The 15674-nt window shown below is 39.1% G+C and overlaps 1 protein-coding gene across 11 annotated transcripts in view; it reads right to left on the bottom strand.

Moving 5' to 3' along the window:
• Positions 1 to 15674, bottom strand: part of LOC143033834 (uncharacterized) — a 446867-nt gene that overhangs the window by 235282 nt on the left and 195911 nt on the right. For all 11 annotated transcript variants that reach the window (XM_076199375.1, XM_076199378.1, XM_076199376.1 and 8 more), the window contains one exon: positions 5519 to 5650. In XM_076199375.1, coding sequence (XP_076055490.1) covers positions 5519 to 5650 — 132 coding nt within the window. The remainder of the gene's footprint in view (positions 1 to 5518; positions 5651 to 15674) is intronic.

A 15674-nucleotide genomic window follows, 5' to 3' on the forward strand; every position in this document is an offset into this window, starting at 1 on the left:
GTGTCAAGCACACTGACTTTTCACAATGAACGTGTATTTCTGTGAGTGTACTGTCATTAACACTTATTTTGTGAAAGATGAGGCATGACCCCTAGCCATGTCTCTGCCCCTCAGTTGGCTGTGCTAAATGACATTGACAATAATGAACACTCATTATATATGTGCTATCCATATGAGGGAGAGAAGAAAATGAAATGGGGGTGGGGAAAGTGAAGGGAGGAGACAAGTGAATTCATCCTAATATTACAAGACTCATCACCTTATATCACAAGTTAAGAACTGATGTGAAAAACTTTTCAAATTGTATTAAGATGTGTTGTTCTAGGCTTCTGATACAGATAAATAGGTTGTCACATGCCCAATTGATTGGCTGTTCTATATACAGGGTGCGTATGGTAATTGTTTCAGGGACACGGTGTGAAAAGCCGTGGGTAACTACACCACTCAAAACAAGAACAACCGATCAGTATATGACAAGGCTTTGTCCCAGCAACACCTTATGTCCATAGAGAGATTTAGATTTCCTTATTTATGGAAAAGGCATGTGGTACTTATGTCTCCACCGGACACAGCAGCAGCAAGATCTCAGAACAGCTAAGAGTGACTGAACAGTTAGTCAGAACCATCAGGAGGGAGTTGATTTCTTCTGACTACAATTATGATGGTGTTGCCAAGAGGAAACATAATTTTTGACAATCGGACACCATCAGGGATGGCAAATTGGTCACTCAATTGCAAGCCATGGTTGATGAAGACCCCAGCTGATCCATGAGGTCCATTGCTAGAGCTACAAGTGTCTGAGAGCACCAAAGGAAGTGTTTGCATGAAGATATCAGATACAAGTAATACATGAGTAAGGGTCAACTCCTCTCCGCAAAGATGCAGGAGAACTGCTTCAAGAAGAGCAAGAAGATGCTCAACAAACTGAAGCACCCTCTGGAGAACAACATGCTCTGGTTCTTTTCAGACAAAAAGAACTTCTGCCAGGACCAGACCCACAACTCTCAGAACAACAGGTGGTTGGCTGTCTGTCCCAAGGATGTGCCAAGAGTCATGAAAACCAAGTTTCCTGCAACTGTCATGGTGTTTAGGGTAGTCTGCAGTGAGGGCTAAGTCATGCCCATGTTCTTCTTTTCCCAGGGTCTCAGGATGAGCAACGAAGTGTACATCAACACCCTGCAGACCAATGTGAAACTGTGGATTGAGGAAGTAGCTGCTGGTAGACCCTATGTGTGGCAACAGGACTTGGCAACTTGTCACACCTCTAGAAAATCTCAGAAATGGTTCTCAATTTCTTTGACTTTGTTGCCCCTGATGTGTAGCCCCCTAACTCACCTGGACTATTCTGTATGGGGCACAGTTGAACTGCATCCCATGCAAGAGTAAGGATGATCTGATAAGTTTGATCAATTGTTTTCACCAATCTCTCCATGGAGGTCGTGAAGAAGGCATGTGCCAGATTTCGAGGATGTGTTGATGCCAAGGGTGGATTCATTGAGTAATGGGACTCCAAAAGTGTGCTGATACAGTCTGTTTTCTTTTTTGCAATAAATGCTTTTTCAACTACATTGTGACTTTTTTGTGCGACCCTAAAAAATTAAACTATTACCGTACGCACCCTGTTAATATGCTCAACATTTTTTGCCATCCAGGAGAATGAACCATTGTAAAAATGTTGAAATTATTAATTTCATACAGCAGTAAGCAATAAAGTGAAAGATGGCCACCTTGTTTAACAAAAGGCAACCTATATGAACACACCAAAACTGTACAATGCTGTATAGTGTTCACACTGGAAGACAAAATGCCACAATTGGAGACATTTTATTGTGGTAAATGCATATAAAATCCCTCACTAATACCAATGATTGTGTGGAGGCATGAAATTATGCTGTCTATAAGAGATGATAGACAATCAATATCTGAAAACAACCTTGTGGGGATAAGGAGGAAAAGGAAAATGAGGAAAAGAATTATAGAATAAGAAAAGGCATGAAGAACATCATAATTGGAGAATATGAGACAGAACCCCACAAACACTGATCCTTTCCTAAATACTACAATTAAGTTAAAAACATATCAAAAGGCCTCTTCCCCTTTATGTGAAAGGTGGCCAACTAAGCTATGCACCAGCCATTCACAGAACATGAAAAGGTATGAAGAAACACTGGAAAAATATGAAGACCAGAGAATGAAATAACTTACATACAAGATGGGATGAATAAATAAAAATATAAGACAGGGAAGTAAAAACAAGGGTATAGAATGAGAGGACAAAATAAAGATCACCAGAATAAGGATGGGAGATTCTTGTGATAAATCCTAACATGTTAAAAAACTTTCCTTACACAGTATCATTTATTAGTTTTTAAAACTGTGGGTTACTGTATCTAAGTTATTTCTTTGTCTTATGTGACATTATCATACACTATTATGTCTGATGTTTGGCAACCTCTGCTCTTTTGTTTATACCATAGTTCTGGCTTAATTTCATTAGCAGCCTGTTTATGGTATACAAACTAAACTTTATTTCTTATGAGGTCACATCCAGTTCAAAATATATGTAATCTTGTCAAATTAACTTGTACTTCTTTGGACATTCTTTTGTATTATCATTATGTACAAAAGCAAGGAATCCCGAGGCAAATTTTCTTTCTTTTTCCAGAGCAAACCTGATAAAGACAGTATTTTCCAAGAATCCAACATATGAACAATACATTTCTCACTTCCTATAGACTGCATGCTGCAAGTATATTTCTACTCAAAATTGTTGCTACTTCGTTCAGTTTGGTTGTTTTCCTTTTTGTTTATAAAAGGACACTTCAGAATAAATGTTGTCTATGTACGCTTTGACCATCCACTTCCCACATCCATCAAGTAGTATAAAGACAAATTTAATATCCTGTCTTATTATTCTCATTTTAATTAGATAGTATTTCACAAGGTTTCTTTTACTGCTTTCTAAGAGTTAAATCTTATAGAAATTTCTTTTAAGTTTTCATTTTCACTCGTGCCATACCCTACTGGATATAAAATTTGTTTCTTAACTTTCCATTTCCACTCTTATCATACTGTATTGGGGATGAAATAGAACAAGTCTACCTTGGGATCTGGGAATACGGTAAGCCTCATGAAGTTCGTGCAAGCATAAAAAATAACTCCAAATATCTAATAACTGATAAGCACAAAGTCGATAGTGTGCATAGAAATTAATAGAACTGTGTCTATGTGGGTAGTTATGCATACAATATATGTATAAAATGTGTATATTTGCATGCATGAAAGCATGTGTGAATGTGTGTTCGACTGTCCTGGTAAGTGTATGCACTTACACATGAATAATATTGATGTAAAATACACACTTACACCACAATCACGGAGAAATATTAAAATGCAAAATCCACTCTGAACAAGAGATAAATCAATATTATGATTAAATATATGCATTAAGATTTAGCTGCTATGGAAAACAAGCCCATCACCAGATGTATGTGTATATATATTGTATATATATATATAAATACATATATATATATATATATAAATACATATATATATATATATATATATATATATAAATACATATATATATATATATATATATAAATACATATATATATATGTATATATACATATATAAATAAAATAAACAAATAAAAAATAAATAAAATACAAGAGACCGACCCACACACAGTAAAAGTAGTCTTAGGTTAACCTGAGTGCAGTTTTGTCCCAAACTGACCGTCCTGCCTACATTTTGGTTAATAACATCTTGATCTGCCAAGTGAGCGAGGAGTTCAAATGGATATTGTAAAAGCCCTTTCAAACGTTTACTGGATGGTGCCCTATGAGTGCCAGTGTTCAGGGGTTTTGCCGAGGGGGATTGAAAGTAAAGCTGATGTATTAGAAGGTTGACTTGATTTATTTTTTATGAATACAACATTTTGTATCTGCTAATAAAGACACAAACACAAATGAACTTGACAGTGATGCACCTGTAATTGAGTACATATCAATCTCTGCTTTTATATACACCATATGGCCTGGCCACAGACTCTTTTACATGGTTCGTGTTGCAATACTTGATAACTTATTGCTCATTTGGAATCAAGCAGACGCATCTAAATACACAAGAACACTAGGACCTAGGAAATGAGATGGAGCATGTTACATGCTCTACATCTACAGAGAATCCATATGATAAATCTTGATATCTTGTCAGCACTTTCTACAGTAACAAAATTTTACTTAAGTCATCTAGGATAAAAATAATTGTCAAAGTACAAAGTCTTTAAAGGATGAGAACTTAAGCCTACTCTTAATTGGATCATTTACAATTGTACAGAGCTGGAATTTCATCGCACCTTGTCCATCAAATACTGGTCTGAAGCAGGTACGGCACGTTCTCACACATTCATTACTTGTCCAGCACACATTCATTCATCACCGATTAGTTCTAAGGTTACTGCTTAGTGGTGGGAGGTTAGTCCAGCTGATGGTGCTTATAGAATCAGATCATCATTTTCTCTGCTTAACTTGGATGTTGCCTCTTATAGGTGCTGCTTCTTTATCTTCTGCTGCTGCTGCTGCTGCTGCTGCTCTCAGGTACTGTCCAGCTGGACTTATCCCTCCCACCGCAGGACAAGGTATCAGCACGTCAGCCCATACAAGAAAGGAAAGAAAGAAGTTTCTGACTGGCATGGCAACACACAAGTGGTATGTGTGTGCTTTGGGATTTCCTTTTGTGGTGCTGGTGGTGATACCTTGTGGCCTATGGCTCCAGACCACATGAAGCCAGTGAGTGCAAACAATGTGTTGGAGGCCAGCAAGCCGGCGGACGTATACAAACTCTGCAGATAGGAGGCAGCAGCCGCAGCAGCAGCCGCACGCCACCTCGAACCTTTGGCTGGACCCAGAAGGCATCAGCATGGAATGAAATGGCCCTCCCTAATACTTGTTGGTGGGGCCACCTTTCATGTCCAGGTAGTACTAGCTGCCTCCTCCTCTTCCTCCTCCTCTCTTCCCCTACCAAACCAGGGTGTGGGCTGCTTCAAATAAACCTCACCACACCACTGGCTGGGCTGACCAGTGAACAGTCACCATTCACATTGTCTGCCTCAATATAGGGGCAACCCCTAAATTTTGTTATCAATGTCCAGGCACCCCTCGCTCAAACTCGCTGACCCCTGAACACATTCCTGCACTCTGGCCTGATCCTTACAGTGTACATTTTTTGTGCCTTATTGTTGTGTCCACAGTAGTGGTAGATATCAAGTTTCTAACACCTATTGAAATGAGGCAGCACTGTCATGTTGAGGGCAAGGTAAAAACCAAACCGCCCTAAGCTTAACTTACAATATAAATAGGTCTGTATGTCATGCTCGATGACATACAAGGAATGAACTGACTATGTACAAATGAATGAGAACATGTTCATTTGCATGAAATAACAATGTTGGTCATTGTGGTACAAAAAAGGGCTGAAGAGTTGCTATGTGAGAAATGCGTTGGGTCTAACCTGCTTCAGAGTCAGATGAATCTGAAGATGACGAAGAGGTGGAGGAGGAAGATGAGTCGCTGTCAGAGGAACTTGAACTAGAGGCTGAGAGCCTCGAAGTCCCTCCGACCACGTCTACACTTTTGTTCTCTTCTGCAAAAGCAAATAAATGAACATATAAATACAGGCTCACATAAAAGGAATAGGAACATTAGAGAAACCCCCTTATATAATAAATGTTCACTTGTACGGTTCAATACCTTGATTTTCATCTGAATGAAAATGAATGACAGGATTATGCACAAACATCTGGGTGGAATGGAAAGTGTCAAGGAAAAGGTATTTAGGAATAAGTGCAAAGAGGTTCTATGAAGGAATGATTGTATCATACCAATCTATGGAGCAAAAACTTGAAACAAGAGGTAAGCAATGGCTTAGAAATAATAGGCATCTCCCCTCAGATATCATAAGTAGCACTGCTTGCACCAGACAACCACAAATAAGTAACAAATATCATGGGCCTAATTTTTAACATTGGCATGACCTTCATTCAAAGTTATGACTATGAAAATCAACATGAACATAAAATACAATAATGTACAGGCTTTAGATAGCACAAGGAAACTAATCAGACTATAAACAATCTACAAGAGCCACACTTTATTTCCACATGGTTCCCAACACTTAAACAACATAGACACCTTACTAACTATACAAAATAACTGGACGCACCAAAACCATCCCAGCAGAATACAACATAGAATACAAGATCCTCCCTACAGAATATTAATGAAAATGACTGAAACACACTTCTATGCAAGTGCCCACAAATAAAAACCTATTAGAACAGGGTGGAAGAACACCACTTGAATGGCTACATTTAGGCAACCATCAAGCACTAAAACAATACATACACACTGCCTAGCCAAAGAAACATACTTCCTTAGATGTGACCACCACACTGAAGACACCAAATAACTATCTTACAAAGCCCCACCCTAGCTGTACTCAGACAATATATTTATTCTGTAAGTGACTCATGAACCAGTCCAGAGGCTTTTCCTGGTTGCTTGAGAGCTGTGGATCTCTTGCAAGAGAGACCTGGGGCAAAAGATTACCTGGAATTGATGGGGAAAACTAATGTGGATAGAACTTGAGAGGATGACCAAGAATCAAGTGGATGGGTGGCTGACATGAAAAGGGCTTGGTATGGGGAATGTCTGTCAAGCAGGGGAGAATACAAAAGATGAAAATCACTCCCAAAATAAGCAAAAAGTGCACTAGTATTTGTTCAAGTAATGTCTGGAGGAGTTGGAAGTTCAGTGGTCAGTTTTAAAGTTTGTTTTGTGGTACGAGTCTCTATATGTTTTTGTACATGTTGCATAGTACAGGCGGTATGTTTTTGATGGGTGAATAGTATGTTCCCCTCCCTTTCTTCTTCACAAGCAGTTGGTTATGCATGCATTACATAATAAAAGGGATGGGTGATACTAAGTCTTCCAGAGAACAGTGTGTCAACAATTTTCTGGTAATGTTTTATGGGGAGAATTTTTGTTTGTTAGAGTATATGTTCTATTAGGGTGGTATTCATGCACACTCTTATTCTTAACACAGTTTGTAGTGATTATATTTTCTTGATTGTACTGCAGTTCTGAGGAACTATTTCTGGACTGGAGTTTCTTTTGGGCAATAAAAAATATGTGGTTCCTACTGATTTTAATGTGTATTATATATATATATCAGTTGTACTCAATATTGAGATAGGAGACTGCAGACAGGGATGACCCCTCATCCACAAGAAACTAATATGAGAGGGGGGAAGGGTGGTGGTTAGGAGTGGAATGGGTGGGAGTGGGTATGTAGCTTTTGATTTGGCTACCTCCCTTATAGGGAAATGGACAAATATATGTATATATATATATATATATATAGATAGATATCAAGAACAAAAAGTAGTTGACCAACTTCATAGTGGGAAGACAATGCAGAGTAAGCTAAAACAACCATATTTCAAGTACGAACAGACAATATAATGAGGTCCCCCTAAGGTGCAATACTTTCTCCCTTGCTGTTCAACCTCTTCATGAGTGATCTACCAACCCCTGAACCAGAACTAAACACCAATATTCTATCATATGCAGATGACTTGACAATATCAGCACAGTGCAGTAAATACAAAATAACAGCAAACAACACCCAAGACTACTTAAACAAACTGGAACAATGGCTCACAAATAACAGAATAGGTGCTTCACCCAAGAATTCAACAATAACATTACTCACTTGACAACTGTGAAAAACAAAAACCCCTACAGTAAAATTAAATAGCCAAACCCTTCAATAAGCAAAGAAGCCCAAAACTCTGGATCTAACATTTGATATTCATTTAGCAATCAGCCCACATTTCAAAGACCTGACAGCAAATTCCACAAGAAAACTACTGTATATACTCGCGTATAGGTTGCACCAGTGGATAGATCACACTGCTAGTTTGTGGTTGTCAAAGTGGTTATCTATGGTTGACCCGCGGATAGGTCGCACTATTATCTGGTGATTTACAAGACCCATTCAAATATAAAACTACCGTATATACTTGTGTATAGGTCGCACTAGTGAATAGGTCACACCACAAGTTTGTGGTTGTCAAAGTGGTTATTTATGGTTGACCCACAGATAGGTTGCACTATTATCTGGCAATTTACAAGACCCATTCAAACAAAAATTATCAGATATTTATCTTTATTTCAAAACTTTATTCACAACATTTTAATATCAGAACACATGTAGATTGTCCGACTGTCACACGTGCACATAATGCAAACTTACATAAACAACAGTTGTGTTTCTAAAATGATTATCGTAAAGAAATGCACTTGCGAAAAAAACATTATGGTCAACTGGACAAAAAAGTTTAACTGCCAACTGGACACTATACAACAGATATTTCTGCTTTCTTCATTCCATCATTACCTTTTCTGAAACCCCAAACTCCCTTTCTGCTGATCTGTTTCCATGTTCATGAGTAATCAAACACTTTCAGCTTAAAACCTAATTCATATCTCTTTCTCTTACTGGCACTCATGATTACAGTTTGCAATTATTAGGCCTAAAACCCCAAGCAATCTACCGTAAATCTAACAGTGCGGTAGGCCTAATGGAAGTTTAGAAAAATAATTCTTTTTATTACAAAAATTATAAGTTTATATAAGTTATGTTACGGGGTGTTACGTTACACATTGAAAACATAATTTGCACACATATAGAAATGCAGCCACAAGTGACAGAGGTGATGTACGGTAATGTACGGTAAACAAAGGGTTAAGGTGACATTGCTTATAAACCCTATGAAACATACAAGAGTTGGAAGAGAATATTTTATGATTTTATTGTAATTTATATGATTTTCTAGCAGCAATAGTTCAGTTTAAAGCAATGAGTAAGCACGAACCTTTGACATACATATTTTATGCATACAAAAGATTTGAAATGCTTTCCGATGCATATTGTGCAAACACCATTGAAATTCATGGTCATTGTCACATTGAAATCGCCAATTGTTGCGACTTCAGTGACAGAGTAGTGCTGTCCCTCATTAATGACGAATGGATAGGTTACACCCCTGATTTTGGCAAAATATTTTGTTAAAAAAAGTGCAATCTATACACAAGTATATACAGTATATACATATACCAAAGGATTCCCCCCCTTATAAGGGAGGTAGCCAAAAAACTAAGGCATAAAACCACTCCCACCCATTCCAACCCCATCACACTCCACTCCCCTCTACCCTCCCTCATATCTTGGCACCTCCAGGATGACAGGTCATTCCTACGTCTCACCCACTGCCCTACGTCAGAAGCATTGTCACAAGTCACACACAGCACATCCACAGCAAGGCCGCTTCATTAAATCGTTGACCACTCCTCTCTGTCCCCTCATGCACCCCTCCTCTCTGTCCCCTCATGCAGAAAAGGAGAAGATGGGGAGAAATCCCTTTGGGCTACATCAAATTATTTCTCATACATACTCCCTCACCCACCACCCATTCCACCTCATGCATCACATCATCCATATACAACCATTCTCCATTCACTCCTATCTTCTGTCCTCTCTTGTCCTTCCTCAACAGACATTCCTCTCTTTTGTAATGCCCCTTTTACCCCATCCATCCATCTCATCCTAGGTCGAACCCTCATGTTTACTACCTCCACACCTCTTTTACTAGTCTTTCTTCACTCATTCTTTCCATGTATCCAAACCATCCCAATACTCTTTCATCCACCCTATCTCTCAACTCCCTTTCCAACCCCGTTCCCCTCCTCATTTCTCACTCTACCCAGCCTAGTAACCCCTATCATACTTCTCTGACACCTCATCTCAAGCACATTCAAACTCCTTCTCTTTTCCTCGCTTAAGATTCCATGTTTCTGCCCCATAGAGTGCTGCTGAAACAATCACTCTTTCATACAATCTCCTCTTAGCATCCATTCCCAAATGTCTATTTCTCATTACACTTTTTAATCCCCAATCTACATTCTATCTTTGCCTCCACTGCACCCAAGTATCTAAAACTATCCACTTCCTCCAGTCTCTCTCCTTTAATGCTCACTTCCAGTCTGCTGCCACTTTCTCCCCTTGTGCATCTCATCACCTTACTTTTACCCACATTGATCTTCAACTTCCTTTCACACATCTTCCCAAACTCTGTCACTAACTTCCTCAATCCCTGATCCTGCTACAAGTGCAGTGTTGTCCGCAAACAGCAACCGGCTTATCTCTCACTCTTCTCCATTTTCTTTAACCATCTCCAATCCCTGACACACCACCCTTGCATTTACCTCTTGCACCACCCCATCCAAGTATAAATTGAACAGCCAGGGCAACAACACATCCCTGATGACATCCCACCTTTACTTCAAACCACTCACTCTCTCCATTTCTAATCCTGACACACGCTCTACTATCGTAAAAAATCTTAAAAACTTTCCTCCTATCCCATATATCTGCAATACCTCCCACAGTGCCTTCCTGTCTACCGTGTCATAAGCCTTTTCCAAATCCATAAAAGCCTAAAAAGGATCCTTACCTTTTCCTATAGCTTTCTCACATATCTGTCTTACCACAAAAATCTGATCTACGCAACCTCTACCTGTTGTAAGTCCACACTGTTCCTCACCAATTACTCCCTCTCTTCCTCTCCTAATCCTCTCAATCAAGACCCTCCCATAAGCCTTCCCAACTACACTTAACAAGCTAATCCCTCTGAAAATACTACATTCACACTTGTCCCCTTTTCCTTATCATGAACTTTGGACAACTAATAACCATCTATAGTCATACAAACCATCCTGGAATACACCTTCATCAGCATGGTTCCCAATAATCAGCAAATCAAACACTATTTACAAACTCTGCACAATGGAGCACACAATAACAAGATGTACCAAAACCACCCCTAAAGGACACCTACATTGAGAAACCAAAATCGTCCCAAAACAACATCACATGAAAATGACAGGAACACCTAAATACCTATACCTAAGACATGTCACCGGACAAACATATCAATAAAATTGTCGTAGAAACCTTCAACCTACTAAGGTCAATGAAAGTGGCATTTGACTATTTGGATGAGGAAATGATTAAGAAAATATTTACACTGAGAAGACCAAAATTGGAGTACGCTGCAACACTATGGACACCCAGCACTAAAAAGAATATAAAGAACTTAGAATACAAAGAGCAATGAATAAGATGGCACCAACACACTCCAAATTGACATATGAACAAAGATTATCCTAATTGGAACTACTAACTCTGGAACAAAGAAGAGAAAGAGATCTACTGACTAAAGAATCACGAAAGGAATGGAAATGCTAGATACAAGCGATTTATTAAAGTGGGACAACAGGAAAACAAGAGGACATGAAAAGAAACTCAAAAAAGGACAATTATAGAAGAGATCTGAAAAAGAATAGCTTCCCACACAGAGTGGTGGATACCTGGAATAAACTAGCTAAGGCAACAGTGTATGCAAACATTATTCAAGAATTTAAGAACAAACTTGGTCCTGAAAGATACAAAGACGGGTCACCACGAGCACAGCTCCCTTCCCATATAATACAACTAGGTAAATACCACACATAAATACTCTTCTTTTCCTCCACAACCAAGAGACACCTGCCTCCAGAAGCATATCCATTATAATTTCACTCACTGCTCCATCAACAAACTTAAAGACAACACATTCCTGCATGCCTGACCCACTGATAACCATCCCTCTAAGTACTCTCTCCCCTGGGAGGACAGATTCCACCTAACCAGATTGCAGTGTAGCCACCATCCAGCCCTCGTAAGTTACCAGGGGCAGCTGGATGACTGGATCACAGATAACTTTCCAGAATAGAACACTTCACCCCATACTACCCAACATTTAAAGGAATACTGCATTGTATATAATTACACATGTCAACAATGCAACATATACTCTATAGGGGATTTGTGGGAAAACCCTATTCCAGCAATGGCATTCCTCAGGGTGATGGGACTGTGGCCAGATAGTCTACAGAATGACAACCACCTATACCACACAAAATATAAAACAGCCAGGTAACTGAACAAACCCTTTAAGAGAGACATCCAAACTCAATACTCAAACACAGACACCAAAATAATGCCCTACAGAGAAAACTTCCCCCCACACCTAAGGGCAATGTTACTAGTGGGGTTCCCCAGGGCTCGGTTTTGGGTCCCTTGTTGTTCATTACGTACATAAACAACTTGGACGATGGAATAAATAGTGATGTTAGTAAGTTTGTGGACGACACTAAAATAGGATGCCTAATTAAGTCAGGAGACGACGCAGAGATTCTGCAGGATGATCTTAACAAATTGTTCGCATGGTCGGTGAAATGGGAAATGAACTTCAATAGCGCATTAAACATAGAGCTACACAACCCCGAAAATAGATACAGCTTAGATAACACGCTTTTAGAGAAAACCGAGTGCGAGAGAGACTTGGGAGTTCTATTGAGTCCAGACCTAGAATCCAGGAGGGAGAATGTAGATTGAGAGAAGTAAATGCCTTGGGGGATTAAAAAATTGTAACGAGAAATAATCATTTGGGAATGGATGGCAAGAGATTGTATGTGGGAGCAATTGTACTGACAGCACTGTATGGGGTATAAACATGGAACATAAAGAGAGGAAGAGAGGAATTTGAATGTGTTTGACATGAAATGCCTGAGAAGTATGGTAGGGGTTACTATGCTGGATAGAGTGGGAAATGAGGTGAAGAGAACGGGGGTGGAAAAGGAATTGGGAGATAGGGTTAATGAAAGAGTATTGGGATGGTTTGGACACATGGAAAGAAGAGTGAAGAATTAGTAAAAGTGTAAGACAGAGGTGGAAGGAGTGAAGATGAGGGGGTGACTAAGGATGAGATGGATGGGGTAAAAGGGGCATTGGGAAAGTGGGGAATTTTTGTTGAGGAAAGGAGAAGATAGGTGTGAGTAGAGAATGATTGTGTATGGAAATGATGCATGGAAGAGAGTGGGTGGGGGATGGGGGAAACATGTTTGAATATTATTTTTTATGCAGCCCTGAAGGGATATCTCCCTATCTTCTCTTTTTCTGCATAAGAGGGCAGAGAAGGGGGTTGCCAATTAAATGAAATGAAGCAGCCTTGTTGATGTGTTGTGTCTTGCTACATTACTTCTGATGCCAGGCTGTGGGTGAGAAGCAAGGATGACCTGTCATCCAGGAGGAGGAGGGTGAATGGGAGTGGATTTTATGTCTTTGTTTTTTGGCTACTTCCCTTAGGGGGGAAGCCATTGGTTTATGTATTAGGATTAAATCTCATTGCCATTCCTGGCAGGATATCGGTGGCACTTGTGATGTTCTACTGGGAATGGTATCATGTTTGGGGTTGTCCAACTCTGGAGACCTTGGTGGTAGGTGTTTAACTTTGAGAAAGGATCTTCTGAAAGAAATCAACCACATCTGAGAAATAGGAGGATGTGGTGAGTAAAATATTCTGTCTTTTCTTTTAAGTAATTGGTCAAGTAAATAATAGTCTTGTTGGGGGATGTACAGAACTCGTACAACTTTTAATTAAAATTTTATGAAGAGCCATTTAAAGACAACAGTTCAAAAAAGCCCCAATAACAAGAGCACTTATTAAGTGCCAGGGAACGTTTGCCAAGCCTTTCTACTCATTCTCAGAAATATGTCACTTGTGCACAGCTAAAAAGGTTGTGAAAAATCTTCATGCATAAAACAAGGAATTGAAAAACTAGATGAAAATCCTTGAAGAATTTGTAACATCTCACAATGCTTCTTCATCAAATGCTATTGTTTCAACATCTGCACCCCAAACTTATGCTGCAGCAGTGGCCCCTGTTCCAACATTTCTTACACTTTTGACATCTGCCACTCAGACCATCCTCCAAATGGGACTGGATCAGGCCAGTATCTCTAGTAATAAATTCATCAGTTAAAAATGGTGCCCGAGAAAGAGAGTCTATCAAGCCTGTCATAACGCAAAACTCATTCAATCCTTTGGCTGACTTGGATGATGAAATGGTTGATTCAGTATACATAGTGCATGTAGGTATGAATGACATCATGAGCACGAACTTGGGAAGAACTGATGAACAAATACAAACATATGATTGATGGGCTAAAGGCAAACTGTAGCAAGGTGAAGATATCTGCCATTCACCCTTGCATCAGTGCTCAAGAGTTTTACAACAGGGCTTCCAGCACAAATGAACATGCACTTTTTTTTAATCAAGACAGGCTCCACTTTAATCCAATTAGCTCTGCTCACCTAGCCATCCTCCTTAATGATGCACTGGAGGTATATCAGACAATAAACCGAGAACTGAGGAGGGCCTCAGTCCTCATCATAGAAAATAGAAATCAGGTATCCACTCAAAAGCAGCAATTAAAGGCGGTTTAGTCAATGCACACAGCTTGTGAAACAAATTCCAAGATATTGCTGCAATTATTTTTCTCAAAGACTGATATTATATAGGTCACTGAATCTTGGATAAACACTGTAAATGGAGATTTCTTGGTGGAATATAGAGTAAACAGGAACTACAAATAAAGCACATTGATGCTAAATACCTGTAAGCTCACACAGGTTCTGAAAAATTAATTCTTGGTTTTATTTACTGAAAACCAGCCCAAAATAAAAATATTGATAATGAACTATTTGAGTCAATTTTAGATATTTGTAGCAAGAATGATGTTATTACTATTGGACATTTTAACTTACAAGTAACTGTATGAGGTGGAACATTAAATTCACACATCATTCATAGGTTCTACTCAAATATTTTTTAAAGTTCCTTGTATCAATACATTTGCAAGCCAACACATAGGTCAAATGTTCTCGATCTTGTTCTTTTCACTAACGATAAGCAAATATTTATGTACATATACCAAAGGCTTTTTTCCCCTTACAAGGGAGGTAGCCAAAAAATAAAGGCATAAAATCCACTCCCACCTATACTCCATTCCCATTCACCCCCTCCGTCCCTCTTATCTTGGCTACTTCTCGATGACGGGTCCTCCCTGTATCTTACCCACTGCCATGGGTCAGAAGCAGTGCAGCAAGACATTGCACATCCACAGCAAGGCCGCATCATTTAATCAGCGACCAACCCTCTCCGTCCCCTCATGCAGAAGAAGAAGAAGAAGAAAAAAAGGGAGAAATTGCTTACAGCTGTGAATCTATTATTTACACATACTCCCTCACCCCCATCCCCCACGCCCTCATTTCCATGCATCACAAGTAATGAATGTAAATGCTGGACCACAATTCAGCAACAGTGACCATAGTATCCTCACTTTCAACATCGATCGTAACTTCATGCTGCAAAACAAAAGCTTCAAAAAGGTACCAAACTTCCAGCAAGCACTTGAAAAATTAAGAGGCATACTTGGAAACACTAGTCAGAAATTTTGTATTTAAGATGTTGAACAAAATTGGGATATATTAATATAATAAAAAAAGCCACTGATGAATGTGTTCTAATGCATGATAGATGACTATCAAGCAATGACAAACTTAAATGGTGGAATATTAAAAATATTTTGATAATCAAGAAACATGGTGGAATATTAAAAATATTTTGATAACCAAGAAACATGGTGGAATATTAAAAAT

The sequence above is a fragment of the Oratosquilla oratoria genome, chromosome 16, assembly GCF_046742065.1.
Source record: "Oratosquilla oratoria isolate Oo_2021 chromosome 16, ASM4674206v1, whole genome shotgun sequence".
In the NCBI taxonomy this organism is placed as follows: Eukaryota; Metazoa; Arthropoda; class Malacostraca; order Stomatopoda; family Squillidae; genus Oratosquilla; species Oratosquilla oratoria.